This window comes from Tachypleus tridentatus, chromosome 3, assembly GCF_004210375.1.
Source record: "Tachypleus tridentatus isolate NWPU-2018 chromosome 3, ASM421037v1, whole genome shotgun sequence".
NCBI classification, from domain to species: domain Eukaryota; kingdom Metazoa; phylum Arthropoda; class Merostomata; order Xiphosura; family Limulidae; genus Tachypleus; species Tachypleus tridentatus.
Window position 1 is genome coordinate 17,154,793 of NC_134827.1, and position 22,394 is coordinate 17,177,186.

A 22,394-nucleotide genomic window follows, 5' to 3' on the forward strand; every position below is an offset into this window, starting at 1 on the left:
CCACATCTTTTTTCTTTATTGTCTTTATTCGAGGGAGGTCTTTTGACCTCTATGGATCCTGCCCTGGGTCGATTGGGCAGGTCTTTGTTGTTGGAAGAGTATACCAGCAATTGAAGACGTGAGCAAATGATTGTTTTGCATCATGGGACGGGAGAAGAAGATGTGCCCAAGGATATCCAATACCTGGAACCAAAAAAAATTGAACTTGGGGTTTGCTGAAATGAATGTTAGAGATAGAGATGGGTGTTGATGTTTACTCATTAACGTTTTAACCATGGAGGACAAAAGACTTTTCATATGGTTTGAGAACAATTCTTTCAGAGGCACAGAGAGATCTATTGGCACTTCCACTCTAGCAATGGAACAAAGTGCAGCAGCATAAATCTCAAAGGAAGTTGTGGACAGAAACTTTCAAGCCTCAAGGTATGTAATGTTTTGAATCATCTTCAAACACAGCACCTCTTTTACTTCCAACCATTTAGGGAAAGAACAAAAGTATGATAGGTGAGAGCTATTGCACTTGATGCAACAAGGATTCATTTCCCACTCATAAGCATTGTGATCCTTGCCACTGCAATGAGCACACGTCAAGGAACCACAACATGATGTCTTTAAGTGACTGAACTGCTGACATTGAAAACATCTGAAAGAGTTTGGAATGTATGGCCATACCTTGCAATTAAGATAACCTGCCTTGATGGTGGCAGGTGGACGTGGTGATGTATGTCAGAAAGAGGACATTGGTTGGCATCATAATTCCATCTTTGCAAGTGGAGATATGCCTCACTGCAGAAACTCCTTGGGTGGAGAAACCAGCAAGAATCTCTGACATGGGGATGTTCTTCAAATCCCTCTCAACAGTAACTCCTCGTAACAATTCAAAATAGCATGAGGTGTAACCTCAATAGGTACATCCCCAATTGCCTTTGAATTCAAGAGGAGTTTACTGTGTTGGGATGTGGATGTTTCCACTAATATGTCACCAGATTGAAGCTTCTTTACTGGCTTTGGAGAGCCAGCAAGTCCCTCTAGTCCCTTCTGAATGAAAAAGGGAGACATCTGCCCTAAAGATTTGTCTGAAAGAAAATGTAATCCAAGAAAATGAGATGCAACAGGTGTTACAGATGTTGAAGATTGCTGCTCAGAATCTTCAAGATGTGGTCATTAACCTATGGACTGTTTTTCACTATTTTAAGTTTTTATTTGGAAGATGCATAATAAAGAAAAGAATATTTTGGTGCCCACTGACCCCACCCACCATGAAGCCCTACCACGGGATGCACTACAATGCCAGGGTTTCGTGAGCACTATATCCAAACACCAGCATCAGATACAATGTCCACAACACCTACTAAGAACATCCAACACTGGTACTTGGTTGACCCTAGCCCAAGTGGACCAGCCGACTGACTCTAGGCGGGCCACTCCAAGGCTGCCCTTCTACAGGAATTCAAGGCCAAAGTGTTGTGTTAGGGCTGGACCCCTCAACCACCAGAATCCTCTGCTCCCCTTCATGGGTCACCATGCACTGCAAAGATGTGGGTGGATGTTTACATCCCAGAAGAAGTAAACTGAAAGAACAGAACCTTCTCTGGGAGGTCCCCTCCCCATGTACAGGAATCCACACCCAGGAAATTGGTCATTGTCCCACTCATACAAGAAGTTATAACAAATGTACTTGCATCCAATGACTAGAGTGCAGAAAATCAAACACCCTGGCATGTACAGAGGGGCTGATGGTTGGAAGAACTCTCATGAATCAGAAGAATACAGGTAACAAAAATGACTTTAACCAAGAAAGACTTAATTTTGTGATAAAATGAAAAGTTGCTATATTAATGCCCATAAGACTAGATTTCATAAAGATAACAATATGGTTGAATACTTCTTATCACAAGAAAGAAGAAACTCCAAAGTGTGGAGGAGAACCATACTTTGTAGTGAAAATAATTAATTAGGTTTACAATATCCAAATGCCTAAATGGTCCAAAGCAAAGGTAATGCACCATAACTATCTTTGGAACTGTTGGTAAAACAAGATCAACTGCATACTTTCAGCAAAAAACCTGGTTGCAATAAATCCCAGGAATCCTGTTGATATCACTTTCACAAGATTCCAGAGGATGTACCACCAATAAATCTGACTAGACATCTACCAAAAGAGAAACTCTCCAATGACGTGACAATAAGGGACAAGAAGTAATCTTATTTGTAAATATCCTGGAAAAGAAAAAACCACAAGAAAAAAAGATATAGATGGGCAAATTAGAGTACTATAACAATGTCTAGTACTATGCTTATTTTCTCAGTGATTATGGAGTTCTTTTAAGTCACTTACTATGAACTAATTAGGATATTCTTACTGAACGGTACATTTTTATTATTGAAGGTGGAATACAAGTTCCACAATATAGTTATTAATTGGAGAAATATACTGCATGAAATGAAAAAAATGCATTGTGTGTTTATTAAAATGTTTCTTTCTTAAATGAAAGCTGTAAGTTTAATATGCTTTGAAACTTTGTTCTTTCATGATTCAAGAACAGTGATTAATCTTAAATTAAGCCACATTATACTAAAATAATAAGTCAAACAATTATGCCAGTTTCTCTATATTTTTAACAGAGGTAACTAACTATGCAGTTACATTTTACGTGTAATTTTCTTTATATACCACTTACTTATCGAGACCTACCAACATACACACACACACACGTTAATGACAAGATGTATCTAAATTATCCTATTAACTAAACTTTAACATAACACCCAAAGCCAGCCTCTGTCATTCAAATATTTACCCCTAAAACTCCCTTTTATTAACTGTATCCACACCATATCTAAAGCCAACCAACGCCAAAAACCAAACACTGTTAGAAAATTAAAGTTATCTTAGCCGAAGATGACTAAAAGTTTATATTTTTGTCTTACTCCTAACACACTCATCATTAAATATGAAGATGGTACATCAACACTATAAACTGCCTTAACAATCTTAAACACCTCAATTAGATTCCACTCAGCTCTTTTTGTTGTTGTTGTTCTGAAGTCTTCATCTGTACCCTTATAACCTTTCTATTCCAAGTATAATCTGAGTAGCTCTCTTCTGAACCCTTTTCAACAATTCAATTCCTGAGATAAGGCACCAAAAAGTGGATACAACACTCTAAATGTGGTTTAATAATGACTTCTACAGTAACATTGCAACTTCTTTAGGTTTTTATTCAATATTTTTGTAAATACAAGTCAAAATCCTTTTCTGTCCTGCCACTAACTGTAAGAGTTATTATACTAATAATTCAAATTATGATATCCCACATGTATTATTTATTGTAATTAAATGCATTCTATCATTTATTTATCCAACTCACAAAATAACCCCAAATCCTTTTGTAAAGCAGCAGTATTCTACTCACAGCCAATAATATTAAAACCTTATTATTCAGTCAATTTACATAATTTATAAAAAAAAACAAAAAACAATACAATACAAAGAAGCACATGAATGCAATCCTTAACCTTCTTCAAAACCATTGGGGAAATATTAACTGGTCCAGGATCTTTATCATTCTTTAAACTTCCCAAATTTTCCTTTAAAAGCTCAAAATGAATATGATCATTTTGTTTCTTACTAAAAAGTAATGATGTCTGAAACCCAAGCTTTTGAAGTTTTTGGAATATATGCAAAACAACTGATTCATAGCATCATTCAAAAAACGAGAAAATTTATATATATATATATATCAGAACTCTTCAATTTCATGCTTATAATTCTTTAAATATATTTCAAAGTACAAGCATCCCAAGACAAAAATTCAAACTCTTACTTTAAAACTGAACTTGTTCACCCACACATTTTTGTTTCTAAAATATTCAGGTTTTAGAATAAGTACCCTCTCTCACACACACACCCAAAATCTTTGTCAATTACAAGTTGTTTTTCACAAGTACTACTTATCCATTATATTTATACAGAACAGTCTTTGACTAAAACATAAACAAACTAAAGTACTATTAGAGTAAGGTATTTCACAAAGACTGTTTTTGTTCCATATGGCAATAGGTAACACCATCACATATTTGTCAGTTTTATCCAAAAGGTTCTGACAGAGTGAATGAAAGTAAAGAAGAATGTATAACAGTGTATCAGCCCCAAGATATTTCTTATATCCAGTGTTAATAAGATATTTCATATACCAGGGTTGTCATATACCATGTGAGAGACACAGTAGCAGTCCAAATGTTATTTGTAAAATCAAATTGCATGAAAAACTGTTGGTGTGAAAACTATATTGTGTTATTTAATTTCTATGGTACATATTTGTGTATAGAAGACATACTAATACCAGAAATAAACAACCAAAATGTTGTTATTTAATTATATACTTAATGTTTCACTTTACACCTATTTCAGGAAGCTTCATTAACACAAACCAAAAGTAACAGTACAAAGCTTCAAATTAAGTACAATTATGTATATAATCTAATTATATGATATATATGTATTTAAATACCTACACTAAAATTGCACAATCTGAGTGAAACAGTTTAGTGGCACAAAGAGGTAGGTTATATGACACCAACCATGTGAAATATATCAGACTGCAAATAGGAAGGATCAATACATACAATTTACCAGTATAATTTATAAATAAGAACAACTCATCATGATGATAGTTGTTAAATCTTTGGGTGTAACATCTAGGGTTTGGTACAACACAACAATTATATATTTTTCACAAACTAGTTTTCTCCTGGAACATTTAGTTCCTGTAACAAGCTATCTACATATACATCCACCTGAGTCAACTACTCCACCTCAATGATTCAAAGCATGGTCTTACCATTAGTCAGCTGAGCATGTGCCAATACTTATTCATTTCACCTTTCAACTCATTATAGCACTAGGGTAACATATCACAATCCATAACTTCTGACTGTACATTTTAGTGTGCATTACCAGAAAGGCATTATATTTTTTTAGAAAAGAACAATGTTAAACTGCTAATATTACTAAAAACTTTGTTCATTATCATTTATCTTCCTGTGCATTTGTTGGAACTATTTTGACAAACAGCTACACAAAATAAAAGATGGCAGTTACATATGTACTTCTAAACTCAGCCTTCAGGTGGATACTGGTATTAGATATGTGATTGACTTGCTAAAAGCTGCAGCATCAGGTTTCATTTTTTCACTAAAATTAAGCATTAAAGAAACAGTTCTTAACTCTTGACCATTTAACATTAACCTCAAATAAAATAAACTCATCAGTAAGAAAAATCTAACATTTTTTTAAACAATTTCCCTATTTTTCTATCCTCATTACTTGACCTAAACCACATGAAGTCTCAAATTAAAGCAACAGCTAAAAGACTTGTTCTTATAACCTAAGATAAATATGGTTACCTGATTATTTGTAACACAAAACCCTAAACTACAAAAAACAAATAGTAAATATATTTAAACATTTAAACAATCAATGATGCACACACACACTCATACATATACCTACACATCAACTTATTTGCTTTGAAAAATAGAATTTTCTTAGTTGTAAAGAAATAAAATTCAGTAAAACTTTTCTTTAGCTATATTTGCCATTAATGTATAAATGTTTATAAAAAAGATAAAAAGTTTCAGCAAGCCAGTTTCGTGAAACAAAGAAATGAGAACAACAGCACCCATTAGTATTTACTAATTCTTTATCCTCCTAGGAAATGGATCTAAAATTACACCCTGCCAACAATGTGTCTCCATAAAGAAAAACAATTCAATTTTAATTCTTTAGAGGAGTCTGAAAGTAAAAACATAAGAGAGAAATATTAAATCTAAAACCACCTACAATTTAATAACTTTTTAAACAATCAAATGTGTTAATGTTAGTCTTAAGCCACTTCAAAAGATAAACTGTTGTACTTAGTTGGATTAAATGTATATCTAGTAAGAAGCTTCATCAACTGTAATCAAAACTAAATGAAACTTGCCACTTCAACAACATACCTACTCTGATTAGAATTTATTACAAAATACCCAGTTTGGTACTTTAATTACTGCAGTACTTATTATATTAAGAGTAATTACTTTATAAAGTTACATTACCTAAAATTACCTAACTGTCAAATTTACTTGTGTACAATTCTCCCAATACAAAACTAATTTTACATCCATAATAGTAAACAAAGGAACATGTGTTTTAATATTTCACCTTAATCTCAAACTGGAAAACTTAGAGACAGAGGAAGTATATGTACAAAACAGAATAATACCCTTTCTTCATGCTAGTATAAATCTCCATGTTCATATGTCAATAACGTAAAACTTTCAGCACTAAAAGAAAGGTTATCCAACATGTGTATCCCATACTGTGACCTTGATATGTACTAAAGGTGAAACATGTGTGCTTATAGCAATGAAAGATTATATAAACCAAATGTGTTAAACTGTGCAGCTGATGATGAAATAACATTCTTAAATATGCATAACTCCTATAATGTTTAAGTATATGTTTCACAAAGTCTTAAGAATCAGTACTAAACTTGTGTGTATTACTTCATGTAAATAGTACAACAAAGTTACATTTCATCTAATTATGGGTAGTTTACATACTTGGTGATGGTTACAACTACAATCAATAATGTTATAAATTTAAAAAGATTCATTGCAATTTGTTCTTTTATTTTACACACTTGTGATGAAATATGCAATATTTGATTTTATATGTAAAAATAATATTCTTAAACATATGTATTTAATGCAAAAATTTACATTTCTATACAAAAAACGTTACAGTGCCAAACACTAGACATGATGAATTTTCAGTTCAATGATTATCATTTACTACAGTTTTTATATTTAGTTACTGCATAAGATACATTTGTTCCATAAATGAAAAAAGTCTTCTAAACAACATGAATGTTACTTTTTTTTTTAAATTCAAATACTTAAAGAATGTCAACATGCTTTTATTTAACTCTATATATTGTTCAAGGACCCTTAGTAGTGTAGATATATTTCATGAGGAATTAATTCTCCTAAACCTGTTTTTAAACTTTCTGCTTAATTTGTATTTGTTTAGCTCAGAATAGGATCTTTAGAAACAAGGTTAATACATTTTATATTTATTTTTTTACTCAAGTACCTTCTTTTCTTTTCAAAATTTACAAAAGAATCTATGAATAATGACCATTTCACCTTTACAATACCTCAAAAGAAGACTGACCCACTTAGACTAGCAAAAGCTCAAGGAAAATGATCAATTAAAAATGAAAACACATTTTATTCACCCCTATTCTCTAGCATCTGAAGTTTACCTATGTAATGATTATCAATGCCAAAAAATGCATAAATTACAAAGAAATATCCACATACCTTTCTTAAAATGACTAAAATAAACAACAATTCTGTAATCCTCACACCTGGACTTTTAAAGTGGGTAACCATTGCAATGACACAATTACCTACTTTTTATTAAAACTGTTTACTACTCTTTATACAGTAGACATTTTCTTTCAGTGATGTCGAGAAACCCACTTGTTGAGAAATTTATGTGCAAAAACGGCTCGTTTGGGTTGAGAAAATATTTTACATAGAAGAGCGAACAACGTTTCGACCTTCTATGTAAAATATTTTCTCAACCCAAACGAGCCGTTTTTGCATATAAAAGACATTTTCTTTAACAAAGATAATTATACTGTCCATCAGAAGGCACTCTATTCTGAAAAGCAAAGGCTAAAATCTGGGCAGTTACATATTTACACTTAAGTTAGATTATAGGTGACTTTTAAAGATTTCATTTGCTGGTAAACATCTGAGAAAACCTATTAGTTTTTTTTAACACTTCTATCAATCCTGATGGGAGTTTTAATAAACACCTTATTAGGCTATTAGTTGTACTACGGAAAAGATTAATAAGTAACATCACCGCGTTAGTTGCATTTCTTAAATGCGCAAGTGTATTAAATCTTAGAGTCAAAAATTTAAATGGATATTATTGTTTTATTATTAGTAGTAATAGTAGTAATATAAGAATGTAAATTATTAGATAACAGTACCTTGTATACAAGTCACATAAATTATAAAGTACTTTAAACATTACTCGGTTATTACACATCACAAAAACATACCATACTATTACTCATTACTTCTATTCTACTATCTTTTTCCTACTTAACACACGACTAAATAAAATTAGTAGTAAAACTTGGGTTAAAACGTAAATATATCACTTTAATCACAGAACGTGTAGGTCCACATGCTTTCTGCTAAGATTAACTTCGATTCAGCAAATTAGAAAATCTTATAAAGCTTACTTTCTTGTTCTGTTGTTGCCACAAAAATGAATAATAATTCCAATATAACAATTTGTAAGAATACACGTTTCAATCTCCATCCATCCCTAACCGCCATATTTAATGTATAATAATCGTAGTAAAAGAAAAATACGGCAGCGCCTTCAAGTGGCGAAATATGGTAATTTGATGATGTAAGACGCCTAATAAGAAGTCTAATACACTTTGTCCTTTTAAAAAGGTAACAAAATAGTTATATTAAGATGTTACTCGTATAACACATTTTATTGCAATTAATGTAATATTGAGTATGTTAATACTAAGAGCAAAAGAAAGGGGATAGGCTTGGCACATTTCTTAGACCGGAAATTGCACTGAGAAAACAAAGTTAAGACAAAGTGTGTAAACAGTCACAAGGCGATGACGTGTAAGATTTACACGATTTACGTTTTAATGAATATGTCAAGGATTTCCTTTAGTGTTACTTTTCAGCTCGGTTTCTCAATGCATTAGACATGCCTCAAATTTAACTTGACTAATGTTATTATTCTATATTATCGGTGTTCTGTAATCTCAAATTGCAATTATTTCGTTGTATAGTTTTCCTCAACATAAATTAGTATTGTTTTTACCTTTATTATTCAAAACCATACAACACGTACACAGGCATACTGCGTGTATAAACATTATTCTTTCTTTGAAGCCACCTAGTAGTACAGCGCTGTGTCTGTGGTGTGGTTTGTTTTAAATTTTGCTCAAAGATACACAAAGGCTATCTGCGCTAGCCGTCCCTAATTCTGTAGCGTAAGACCAGAGGGAAGGCAGCTAGTCATCATCACCCACCGCAAACTCTTTGGCTACTCTTTTACCAATGAATAGTGGGATTGACCGCACATTATAACGCCTTCAAGGCTGAAAATGCGAGCATGTTTGGTGTTACGAGGATTCAAACCTGCAAACATCAGATTGTGAGTCGTTATCTGAGAGTCGTGGGTTCGAATCCCCGTCATCCCTAACATACTCGCCGTTTTGTCTATAGGGGCATTATAATGGTCAGATAGTTAAGGCGCTAGACTCGTAATCTGAGGGTCGCGGGTTCGAATCCCTGTTGCACCAAACATGCTCATCCTTTCAGCCGTGGGAGCGTTATAATGGTAGGTCAATCCCACTATTTGTTGATAGAAGAGTAACCCAAAAGTTAGTGGTGATGACTAGTTGCTTCCCTCTAGTCTTACACTACAAAATTAAGGTTTGGTTTGAATTTCGCACAAAGCTACACGAGGGCTATCTGCGTTAGCCGTCCCTAATTTGGCAATGTAAGACTAGAGAGAAGGCGGCTAGTCGTCACCACCCATCGCCAACTCTTTTACCAACGAATAGTGGGATTGACCGAAACATTATAACGCCTTCACGGCTGAAAGGGCAAACATGTTTGGTGTAACGAAGATTCGAACTGTGACCATCGAATTACGAATCCAGTGCCTTAACCACTTGGCCGTGCTATGCCGACAAAATTAGAAGGCTAGCACAAATAGCTCTCGTGTACTTTGCGCGAAAATAAAGAAGCAAACAATCATCAGCTTAAACCACTTATTTTTCAATTCCGTTCCGAGTGTCTAAATAGTAAGAACAGAAAACTATTTATAGACATTTTTTCATATTTAAACTAATACTTTTACTCATTTGTTTGTTTGTTTTGGAATTTCGCACAAAGCTACTCGAGGGCTATCTGTGCTAGCCGTCCCTAATTTAGCAGTGTAAGACTAGAGGGAAGGCAGCTAGTCATCACCACCCACCGCCAACTCTTGGGCTACTCTTTTACCAACGAATAGTGGGATTGACTGCAACATTATACGCCCCCACAGCTGGGAGGGCGAGCATGTTTTAGCGCGACGCGGGCGCGAACCCGCGACCCTCGGATTACGAGTCGCACGCCTTACGCGCTTGGCCATGCCAGGCCCTTTACTCATTTAATCCCTAATTATTTTTGTTTTCGTGATAAAACTTCTATTAAATTACTACTATGTAGGATTATGGTATATAAATTATGAATAAAAATACTGCAGAAATAAAATGTCCAGGATAGATTAATCAGCGGTCAATATTTTCGAAACAAGGAATGAACGTTTGAGGGCTCAACATTTCTACGATGTTGGATTCAAAATCCACCTAAGAACATAGTTACAACAGAAGCATTACAGCATTTTACAACCATCTAGTGGGAAAAGTGAATTAACTGTTTACAGAATTATCTCACTTTAGGTGGTAAACGTTATTAATTTGCACTTTCTAATATGCAGTTCAATCCATGGAGTTCACTGACATTCCCTCAGGAATGCTGGCTACTGCTGTTTCATTGACAAAACTTCATTCGAAATAAGTGATGAAAGACCAGACATTCATAAGACAGTTTGCTTGGTGTAGAAGATGGTGGAAACCACAAACGACTTGCTTAAAGATCCAGTTTCCAGAGAAAATACTAAGAACCACTTCGTGATCAGTCCCTATACCAAAAGCTGTCTGTATAATTTGTTTAAAAAGTGAAGCAGTTCATCAAAAAATCACTTAAAGCAGCAAAGGTTGTGTTTGTCCAAGTCAGATTCCCACTACAGGCGAGTCATTTTTTACTTTTATTGTTATTATTCGTGAATATCTTGACATATTCTGCTATAGATATAGTCTGATTAAAAGTCCCATACTTTAAAATTCGGAATGGCATAAATAGCAGCGGTGTATTGTCAGGGTTTTAAAAATATATGGGCTGAGTTTGTGTCTCTGATTTGTTGGGGATAAATCTGAACATTAAACGGGCAACTCACACACATATATTTAGCTTTTAATGACTTTTTATTGTAGCAAAGCCACATCGGGCTATCTACTGAGACGACCGAGGAGAATTGAGTCCCCGATTATAACGTTATAAATCAAAGTATTTACCATTGTCCCACCGGGGACCTATTGTTCTTAAAGCTTAGTTTATATATATCTGTATTACCAAAGGAATGGCATAATATTTAAACAATCCACATACTTGTAATAATGACACTGATTTGTTTAAAACAAACTATTACAGTATATAGTTTTACAATGTCCATTTTCTTGATATATTCGCTATGAGAACATTATTACAATGAATCATTTAATTTAATTAACGTCAGTCATCTTTTAAGAAAATTTATAAAATTGTTATTAGTAAGCCCACTAACTTGAAAGTTACACTATTTTTATTCACTCACCAAATTTATGTCATGGGAACCAAATACTTTTGGGTTTATAGAAACCAAACATGAAAGGAAACACCAAAATTGCCTTCTATTCGCACAGCGGTATGTTTGCATACTCACACTGCTACAAACTGGGTTTCGATACCCGTGGTGTGCAGAGCACAGATAGCTTCTTGTGTAGCTTAGTGTTTCATTCCGATAAAAAACAAACAAAATCACCAAAATAACAGATTTAATATCTCCGCGTATTATTTTACCTCCTTGTTGCAAAAACTTGAGCGAATCTCAAATACGTCTTTTGCAACAAGCTCAAACATGTTATTAACTGTCCTAAACTGTATAAAAATTCAAACTCCCGATGGCTGGAATGAAGTTCCTTTTATATCCTTACTTGACGCCTTTTAATACATAAATATACATAAAAAACAAACAATCCTCCCATCTAGATGACTTAGTGGTAAATTTGAACTTATGATAAATATTGTTAATATGTATTTAGTCATTCTCGTTAAGAGGAACACTCGGAGATTATTTGGCCATTTATTTCTTAACTTAATTCCAATCAGTTGGAAGCAAGCAAATATTATGTTTTTAAAAGAAGAAAAAACCAGAACGTTGTCAGAAAATTAGTCTCAGTGGTTGTGTTGGCAAAATTTTAGAAAGAAAAACTTATCAATAGGACCTCAGTTTTTCTGGTGATCACATTAAAATCAACCGAAGTTCAAAAAGGTTTCAGAAAATTTCAGCAAACAGCAGATCATTCAATTAAATTAACTGACACCACAGTAGATAGCTTATTCATAGGAAATACACTGTCGCCTGTTTTCTCGACATAAAAAAAGCACTTGACAATGTAAAACATAATGGTTTAAGACAAAAAAAACTATTATAATTATTAGCAGGTGTTATTCACTGGTTATCTAATATTTTAGAAAATGCACAGAAAATGTGGAATATACCTACTTGGGGAAGTTTACTCCCAAGCCCCATCATTTTCATCATATATGAAGGCGATATGCAATTATATGGCCACAATTTGCAGACAACGTGGCGATTTGAAAGAGCAAATCAACTCTTTTGACAGCAGTCAAAATCCACAACCTGTTCTAAACCAAACTGTTGAATATACTGTCCGAAACACAAAATAAAAACTAATGTTCCCAAAACAAATTTTGTTGTCTTTTCAAAATCAACTATACATTAAAACGTCCTCCTGAAATACACGTAAGAAACTTACTTCTAAATGTTGTTCCATAACTTAAATATTTAGGTATAATTAATGATTCAAAATTACGTGGAATAAACATATTACCAAAATTTAAAATAAGACACGGCAACGAGCAAACTATATGAAGAGATTAACAAGAGCCACACCATGGATCGTTACATAATAGGTTCGAACAATGGGCACCATCAGTTTCCTTCAGAAAAATATCTGTTACTCTGTAACAATAATAACGTAACGTCAGTTCATTGCACAAAGTAACTTAAACTAGCATTTGGAAATATTTCATCTCCCAAGTTTATTTTCCTGACTTAACATACAAGAAGGTTACGAATCGCAAATCTAAATTATTATACGCTTTTTTTTTTTTTTCAACTGATCCCAGTAGCACATCGGTACGTTTGCAGGCTTACAACGTTAGAATCCGGTTTTAGATACCCGTGGGGAGAGCACAGATAGCTCATTGTGTTCCTTTGTGATTAACTTCAAACAAACAAAACCTTTCTCAGCTACCATACTTTGATGATTTCATCAACATTAGCAAGAAGTTATTTGATAAGTCACTTGTACTCAAATTACCCTCACCTCATGAACAAACACATTTTCGGTGTTAATTTCAAAGCAGCGTTGTTTGTTTCAATTTCTACACCTGTTAGCGATATCTGCTCTCATTGAATTTTCTAGATTGGCAATACTGACAAGTACATTCTGTCTTTGAGTTACATGAACTGACCAGATATTGTTCAAAACTGTAACCTTTAGGTGCCTTTAGCTTGGTTACTCTCTTTTTATAAAACGAATGCGAGTTAATACCATATATACTACAACATAACAAATAATAACACATTATTTACAGAATGTGGAATGAAGTAGTTTCGGCGTTTCTCTTCTAGCTTCTCGCAAAAATAGCTTTCAAGTAGCTTTGCGCTAAATCATACATATAGTTTTTTATATATATATCTTTTAACTTTCCAAGAACACCTTGTACGAATCCATGGCTGTCCACTGTTAAGTAATATCTTCAATATCAATCCACCATTTCCACATTATTTCTCTACTGATCTGTCATGAGGGTTACAAATATATCCCGACCAAGAATACGCAGATCTCACTGTAATAAATCAGCAGGAGATTAATGTAAACTTCTAAACCTGTTTGATTGTTTTTGAATTTCGCGCAAAGCTACACGAGGGCTATCTGTGCCAGCCGTCCCTAATTTAGCGGTGTAAGACTAGAGGGAAGGCAGCTAGTCATCACTACCCACCGCCAATTCTTTGGCTACTCTTTTATCAATGAATAATGGGATTGACCGTACATTATAACGTCCCCACGGCTGAAAGGGCGAGCATGTTTGGAGTTATGGTGATTCGAACCTGCGACCCTCACATTACGATTCGAGTGCCTTAACCACTTAGCAATGTTCAACAGTGCTATGTTAAAATAGCTGCTCGTTGTTTCCGAAATAAGTTTCAAAATTATATATTTATATATACATATGTATATTTAGTGAGATACATATATATATTACAGTTTATATTTATTTCCTTACCCTTCAAATCAACAATATATGCAAATATATGTATGTATGTATATAGATATATAAAACGTTTTACAGTTCACAACACCTAGAAACTCATTAACTTACAAAAAAAAACAACAACAAACAAAACAATGATTTTTAACCTCAATAAATATTCAAAATGCCCTTTAAAAATATAGAATAATTTCGTCACGCATAACGTAGAAGTATTTTTGAATATTCTTAAAGAATTCTATGAACACGGATATTTCTCTCTGTATTATATACAGGCAATTTAAATATACAACACACACGCAAGTGAAAGGGTGTTCATTACAATTATTACAAATATAGTGTTTTATTAACCACTTCTGTACTTCAGGAAAATAAATTTACAACTGGAAACAATATTGGAGAAAATAACGTTTAACTATACAAACAAAAATACAATAATACTAAAAAAATTCATAAAAATATATGATAAAAAATATAATAGAAAACTAATACATACAAATTATTTACACTTTTCTTGATGGTTAGAAAACTACAAAAGCGTCTGCATTCTCAAACACGTAAAACTCGAGTGTTTGAGACCCATTTTGCGTCATATCCAAAAAGTTTGTCATACATACAAGAAAAAAAAAACACGTTACAATGGTTGAAAACATACGCCAAGTCCACAGAAATATTTGCTTACACAAGATTTATACACTGTGAATTCTCACTTTGGAAATATATAATATACGCAATAAGATACGATAACTAATCTTCAACACGCGAGTTAGTTCGCTCGACTGCACGTTTTGCAGTTCTCGAGCAAGGCAAAGTAATTATTTAAAAACGTATAAATTGTATTTTTAAACGAAGAATTGTGAACTACAGTTACAGATATGTGTTTTAAGCAAAAATGTTAAGCCTTTTTTATTTCACGCTTCCCTTATAAATCATACGACATACGCTGTAATTAAATAACCTTTTTGTAAGCAACATATTTTCTAAGTAAGGTATTAGAAAAGGCTAAAAGCAACAAAAATTGATCATAATTATATCATTATGGCAATCAAACAATGGCATGCCTAGGTTTATATACACACAACCTTGTATACGGATATTCAATACTTTGTGCTTCTTTTACAAAAAAAAACCTAGATGAGAGAATTTTTGTAATTAATTATTCCACTGAAGTCTGGGCTTCATTTTTTTGTTTGTTTATTGGTGAAATTATGTTCACAACCGCCTTTCTGAATGATAACAACCAATCAGGTTACAGAAATTTATTACTTATTTTTACTATTTAAGAAATGCAGGTTGGAAAAATGTATGATCTACAACGAAAATAGTGCAATATATCAAAGTAATCTCATTTTATCATTGAAAGTGAGCAAAAGCAAAGGCACTTGAGTAAGAGGTAAAAAAACTAAACCTGAATCCAATATATATAATACTGATGCATATATTACAGCATAAACAATACACACATTCATAATGCTCACAAAATGTCACAAGTGAAAAAATATAAAAGAAAAACAGTGAAAAATTGTGTCATATTTTACCAGTGTTATAATCTGTAATTGCTCATCCAGTTTATTATTAATGTGTAATACATTAAAGCATTGCAAGAGTTATACAGTGTTGCTTAAATATGTATTACTGTTTTAATAAATTTAGATTCATCCTCAAAGAAAGTAATATGTATGGATATGAACTGGAAAAATTAAAAAGGTTAGAGAGTTACTAAAACATATAACATTTCAACCCTCAGGTTTAATTTCAAATACCTGACAGGGTCTTAGAACATAGTTTTTATTTATTTAGAACAATTCTATTAGCCACACCAAACTTATATACTTTATTAGAGACAACAACAAACTATTTTATCTATACTATAAACACAAAGGGTTTTCACCTATCCAGGATGCACTGTGAAATAATAATCTATTATGGATATTACACAACAGTGAAACATGTCTTTATGTCATATATAACAACAAATTCCTTTGTAAGACCTTCCAAAAATACAGTTTTCAATACATTGCTTAATCAATGATTTAACATGATACTTTGAAACACAACATGACAATGAATATTAAAAACCGTTAAAGTTAAGCTGTTGTCATATACAAAATTTTAAAAATTTCTTTCTTTTTCTAAAAACATCAATAAATTTAACACAAAGTCTTGAAACATGATAAGGAAAACAAAAAAACAAAAATGGCATATTTCTTTTTACTTCCAATTACATGCAAAAATTGCTTTTAGTGAAAGAAATTATAATCTTTATATTGAGATTATATAGTACCCATTAAAGATAATAGTATCAATTATTAACAAGCAGACATTTCTCTGTTTATTACCTCCCTAGTAATGTGTAAATATTAATGATACTTTTTGTTTATTGGCACACTACTGAAGAAATTGGGTTAAAGTTGTTTATCTTTCACATCAGCAGTATGTAGAAATAAAAATAATAAAAACAACTCAAGTGATATAAGTTTATCTTAACTACTGCTTGCAAAATTTGACTCTAGGTCTATGAAGAATGCTGCTAACACTCTTTAGTACAAAAACTGACTTTTTAAGAAACTATTAAACTATTTAAAATAACACAACAAAAAATTTGATGTTTTACCCTCAAAGAAAAATATAATGTTGTTCTCTGTTAGGTAAGTTATTTAAATGAAAATATTAATTGTAAACCTTTTCTCTTAACAGTAAGAAGTATTCCAAAGAAACAACAGCAATTTATAAATAACAAAATAAGCTAGCTGGCCATGAGATGTACTTAATTAGGAGAATAGAGAATTCAGTAGGTTACTCTTTTCTAGCTACCTCATAGAATAGTTTCCTCCAAATACTTCACAGAATACTTTATTCCAGATTCTTACAGGATCATTTCTTCCAGCTACTTCACAGAATACTTTATTCCAGATTCTTACAGGATCATTTCTTCCAACTACTTCACAGAATACTTTATTCCAAATTCTTACAGGATCATTTCTTCCAGCTACTTCACAGAATACTTTATTCCAAATTCTTACAGGATCATTTCTTCCAGCTACTTCACAGAATACTTTATTCCAAATTCTTACAGGATCATTTCTTCCAGCTACTTCACAGAATACTTTATTCCAGATTCTTACAGGATCATTTCTTCCAGCTACTTCACAGAATACTTTATTCCAAATTCTTACAGGATCATTTCTTCCAGCTACTTCACAGAATACTTTATTCCAAATTCTTACAGGATCATTTCTTCCAGCTACTTCACAGAATACTTTATTCCAGATTCTTACAGGATCATTTCTTCCAGCTACTTCACAGAATACTTTATTCCAAATTCTTACAGGATCATTTCTCCCAGCTACTTTACTTGATATTTTCTTTAACCTTATTTTCACAGTTTACTTTTTAACTTATTTTATACCTTATAAGCTGATAAGAAGTAAAAACTAACATAAAACCAATTTGATAATATAATTCAGTTTTTTTTATATGCAAACAATTATGGGTAAAAAATTACCAGGTAAAATCATCTTTCGTAAACTGTAAAAGCTATACATATGACACACACACACACACATGAAACTGTGAGGGAAATACTAAAACACCTCAGCAAAGAAAAGACACAAAATTTGTTTATAACCTATTAGGAATGCTCAAATTTGAGATATAACTAATACCAAAGCATAAGCTGTAGTTGATTTTATAAAAATACTTTGGAATGATAATTTAAAAATATATTTCTACAGAGAACTTGGTTGGATATAAGGGATTTAACTTGAGGATAAAAAGAGTACCTCAAGTTCGTTATAATACAAAACAGCCTTATGCTCAGTGTGAAAACTAAGCTAACAAGATATGCACAAGATGACAGTAAAACTAACAGGTTCTTAAGCTGCTATGCTTTAAATTATTCTTATATACAAATTACGAGTTAACATTAGAACCTACGAGTCAGATCATTAGAATGTCATGTAGGTTAAAATAAACATTAACTTCTATTAGTAAACCCTATATTGACACTGAAATATAACCTTCAGATCATGGATTCTAAAATTTATCCTAGTCAAATTGGAATCATGAGTTTGTCACAATATAATACAGCATTGACTTTATGGGTATTTGAAATAATCACTCAACAAACACCACAAAATGTTTGTTCAAATCAATTGCATATGTATCAATACATCAATTTTATATGGAATAATATGGATGATAAATTTGTTTTCTATCATACCACTGTTTTTATAGTGACTACAACATAAACAACTTTGAAAATTACGCATCACCCATGATTATTACAGTCATCACCTTTTAAATCCTGAAGCTTTTATTATTAAATGTGGCTGTACTTTCATTTATGGCTTTATGCTTGAAAGAATGGTCAACTTAAGACAACATCAATACAAAATCTAGATTACCACATCATACAGTTTTGTATGTTGAAAAAATATACATTCAAACATTTGAGTCACCAGCTCTTGTGTCTTTACAAGAACTCAAAGAGTAAATGGAATTCATCAGTAACGGCCCTTTTCCCAGACTAGAATTGTGTAAGAGTTGCCTATCTAAATAACTGACATTTTGCACAGCCTTCTGTTTTGTGGTTCCATACATCTGTGGCTGTAGAGTTTGGTAGTGAGGATGATCGTAGGGTGGTGGAGATGGTTTTTTCACTGTCTGTGATGGAATCTGGGAACCTCCACTTGTTGAAACACTTTTTGTTTGTTTTCCATTAATATCATAATATCTAGAAAAATCCCTATCCTGTCTGAGTTCAGGTGGAAGACTAGCCAGATTTAGTGGTGGTGCTGTGGTGTGGTGTCTCTGAGGTGGCTGTTGTTCTGATGACCTTAACCCTTGTTGTTGAAGATGGTAATGAAGTTCACTGCTATTCTTATAATGATCAAGTGCAGTAAGATCCAACTTAGCAGTACTTCTGCAAAAAAACAAAAACATCCTCAAATATCTATTAAAAAAGTGTGGGTAAAAAATACAAATTGTATGTTCAAGATAATTTAAGACACTAAAATCACATGAAATACTTTAAAAAGCTGAGGTTATCACTCATACACAGTTAGTTGAATATTGTAATTCTTAAAGTTTTGTTTAGTGTTATACATTACTTGTAAATATCAGATTCCTACTTTATAAAACTAAATATTCATGGCTTTTGTGCTGCATAATATTGTGATATTCTGAGGCATAATGATCAACTTCAGGTATAAATGAGTCAAAGATAAGGAAGGGACACAGTGTATCATTTGACACTGTTTTGGGGACAAAACTCTCATGTACAGCCCTGTACAGATGATGAATGCATGAGCCACTCAAAAAAGAACTGCTCTGAAAATGAAGATCTTAAACCAACAAAATGTCCATATAAATCTGATTTAGAATGAGATAACTAACCACTACAAAAAGATTACAGAAGGATCAGTTCTTCCAATGTGCACTAGCTACCCATTGTCACATAGTTAAAATACAGATAGCATAACTTACAGGCAATTCTAAAATCTGCATGCCAGATGGCATTACAAGACTAAAGAACTTTCTAATAACACCTTCTACTGGAACATGCATGAATGTTTACAGGAATGCAGCTAGGAAAAAAGTACAGTTATAAAACTGTACACAGAAAATGTACATGCACTGAAAGCAGACAAATGTAAAAGAACTTCAAAGATTTTAGGAAACTGTTCATCTTTCTAAATTAAAGAGAAGGAAAACATATTAAACACCATAATGTTCAGAGAACAATGGAACTTCCACTTCTATTATGATACCATAAAGAGCTTCCCATGTCATTTAAATAGAATAAAAAGCAATTTTTAACTACTATTTTTGTCATGAGCATTATTTATTCATACCATTTGTATTAGAAAAGAAATATAACTTTTCAAGAATAAAATCACTACTTGACATTTAATATAAACAAACTCAATAAAGGGATTTTAGTATTCTGATAGTGTCCTATCAAGAAGTATTCACTTCTTTCAGATACTCACATGAAGCTATACAAATGCTATCTTTACCAACCATCTCTAATTATTTCTAACTGATAAATTATAGGGAAGACAGTTATCCAATAGTACCCACCAACAAATCTTTGGCTACTCTAATTGAACAGTGGAATTTGACAGTCACTCTCAACACACATCCATAATACCAAGTGTGGAGCACAATTCTATAGCAACAGGATATGAACCACAGTTCCTCAGACTCATAGTCCAGCATGCTAAATACTTAGCCACACCTGGTCTTAAAGTGGATGTTTAAGAATTAGTACATCCTTAACAAACAAAACTATGGGTTTTGTGTAGTCAAAATTATTTTAAAAAGTACTTACTGCAAACAGTAGTGTATTTGTGAAAATAATCTTACTTGTTCTCATTGGGTTTTTCAGAGCTGCATGGTTTACTATGAAGAGAGTCAGTCTCATGCTTCTGAAAAGTCATGACAGAAAGAACAGGTGGCTTACACATAATGCAAAAAAAATCAATACCTTATTTCAGCAGTGTAAATAAAATTCACTTATTTTTGTACAAAATAAGTCAAAGGAAAATAAAAGTATCTAAAAGTTTTTATTCAGGTTTGAATATGCAAAACAACAAAATTAGATTACATATACATACATATTCTGCACAAGCAAACTAAAAATAAACTAACTTGCTGTGAAGTGTGTTATTTAACATATCCACTAACACACACTTTCTTTCTGATCTACCTAAATGTCAGTGTTACATCAAATGTATAATGATGTATGCTGTGGCTTTTACCATGATTAGTGTTCTCTTTTTGTTTTTTAACACAACTGATGATCTACTCTAATTACCTAAAGTATCAATTTACTTCCTTCAGTTACTGAAAGTTTGGTTCAATGTTTTATTTTTAGTTCAATGTCATTATGCCTCAAAAAAAGAAGTTAAGTTATTTGCTTTTAAAAGTCACATATCCACCCAGAAAGAGGAATTAATTTATTAAAATGTCATATTTAACAAAAGTCAATCCCCCATCTCGGAGATATTTTACTACGTAATCAAACTACATGTGATGTAACTTCTGTATGTATGAACCTGTTGTTTTGATTTTTATGGCTCAAAACTTAGTTTGGTACTTGCACATAAAATAACTTTATGTTTGTGTTTTAGTATGTGTATGATATACAAACAAATACATATATAAGCACACATGCTTAATAAAAATTATTTTTAAAAAAAGAAAAGCACCATGAAAATACTTGGGCAACTTCTGGAAGCAGAAACCTGAAATTTCCCAAGGAGCAAAGAAGTAACACTGATATCTTAAAACAGTAGATATAAGCCAGACCTTTGTTTATAAAAGATACATACCTAACTTAGCTGTTTTATCTTTTCTCTGTGTGCATATATATTTGATATAAAATACTTATTTACTTCTCCCTGTCAAAGATTTAACTCATAATTAAGTAGTTAATTCTTCAAAAATTCTCCAGACAATAGGATGAAATGAAGCAGCTTACTACATTTGAAAAATTTAATTTATAGAAAATTCACACTGGTTGCTGCATCACCTTCTGAAATGCAAATACCTAACCTAATTAGGTATTGTGTATTAAAGAAACATGTTCTACACAAAATATAAAATATTTAAACATTAAAATAATGCCATAATTTATAAGTTTTTGATGCACTAAGTACACTAATAAAGTAGAGTCACTCCCTTATTACAGGTGTCCAAAACTATAATGCTCATTAATGTTACCACTATAAACTACAGGCATTATGCAATGTCTGATCACTTTGAATAAAGAACATACACATATATATGCTTAAGTTTCAGGCAAGAATCTGACCTTCTTAAACCATTACATATGTACAAGTAACACATATTTACCTTCCTTTCACCAAAAATACAGAGCAGATTGCTTCACTAAGCTCACATTTCCAACCATGAAGTATACATGAACTCTGAATAATTCTTCAATGTTATTTTAGAGGGTAGTACAAAATTATCAATATTGAAGCATTAGCATTTCTCCAATGGAACAGTCAATATGCTACAGGTCACCATGATAATGTCAGTACTAAGGTTAAGGCTTAACTTATTCTCAATATTTTATTTAATGAATTTTTCTTCTACTATGAACTTGCCAT

The 22,394-nt window shown here is 32.4% G+C and overlaps 2 protein-coding genes across 3 annotated transcripts in view; both read right to left on the reverse strand.

Moving 5' to 3' along the window:
• l(1)G0289 (plexin domain containing lethal (1) G0289) overlaps nt 1-8,722 on the reverse strand; it is a 44,838-nt gene extending 36,116 nt beyond the window's left edge. Inside the window, exon 1 of the mRNA XM_076493173.1 lies at nt 8,313-8,722. Within this exon, the coding sequence (XP_076349288.1) occupies nt 8,313-8,409 (97 nt within the window). The 5' untranslated portion in view covers nt 8,410-8,722. The remainder of the gene's footprint in view (nt 1-8,312) is intronic.
• Nucleotides 8,723-14,603: 5,881 nt separating this feature from the next.
• The window catches only part of LOC143246445 (partitioning defective 3 homolog), a 95,281-nt gene continuing 87,490 nt past the window's right edge, over nt 14,604-22,394 (reverse strand). For both annotated transcript variants that reach the window (XM_076493175.1, XM_076493174.1), the window contains 2 exons: nt 20,644-20,705; nt 14,604-19,198 (listed from right to left, as the gene is read on the reverse strand). In XM_076493175.1, coding sequence (XP_076349290.1) covers nt 18,718-19,198; nt 20,644-20,705 — 543 coding nt within the window. In that variant the 3' untranslated portion in view covers nt 14,604-18,717. The remainder of the gene's footprint in view (nt 19,199-20,643; nt 20,706-22,394) is intronic.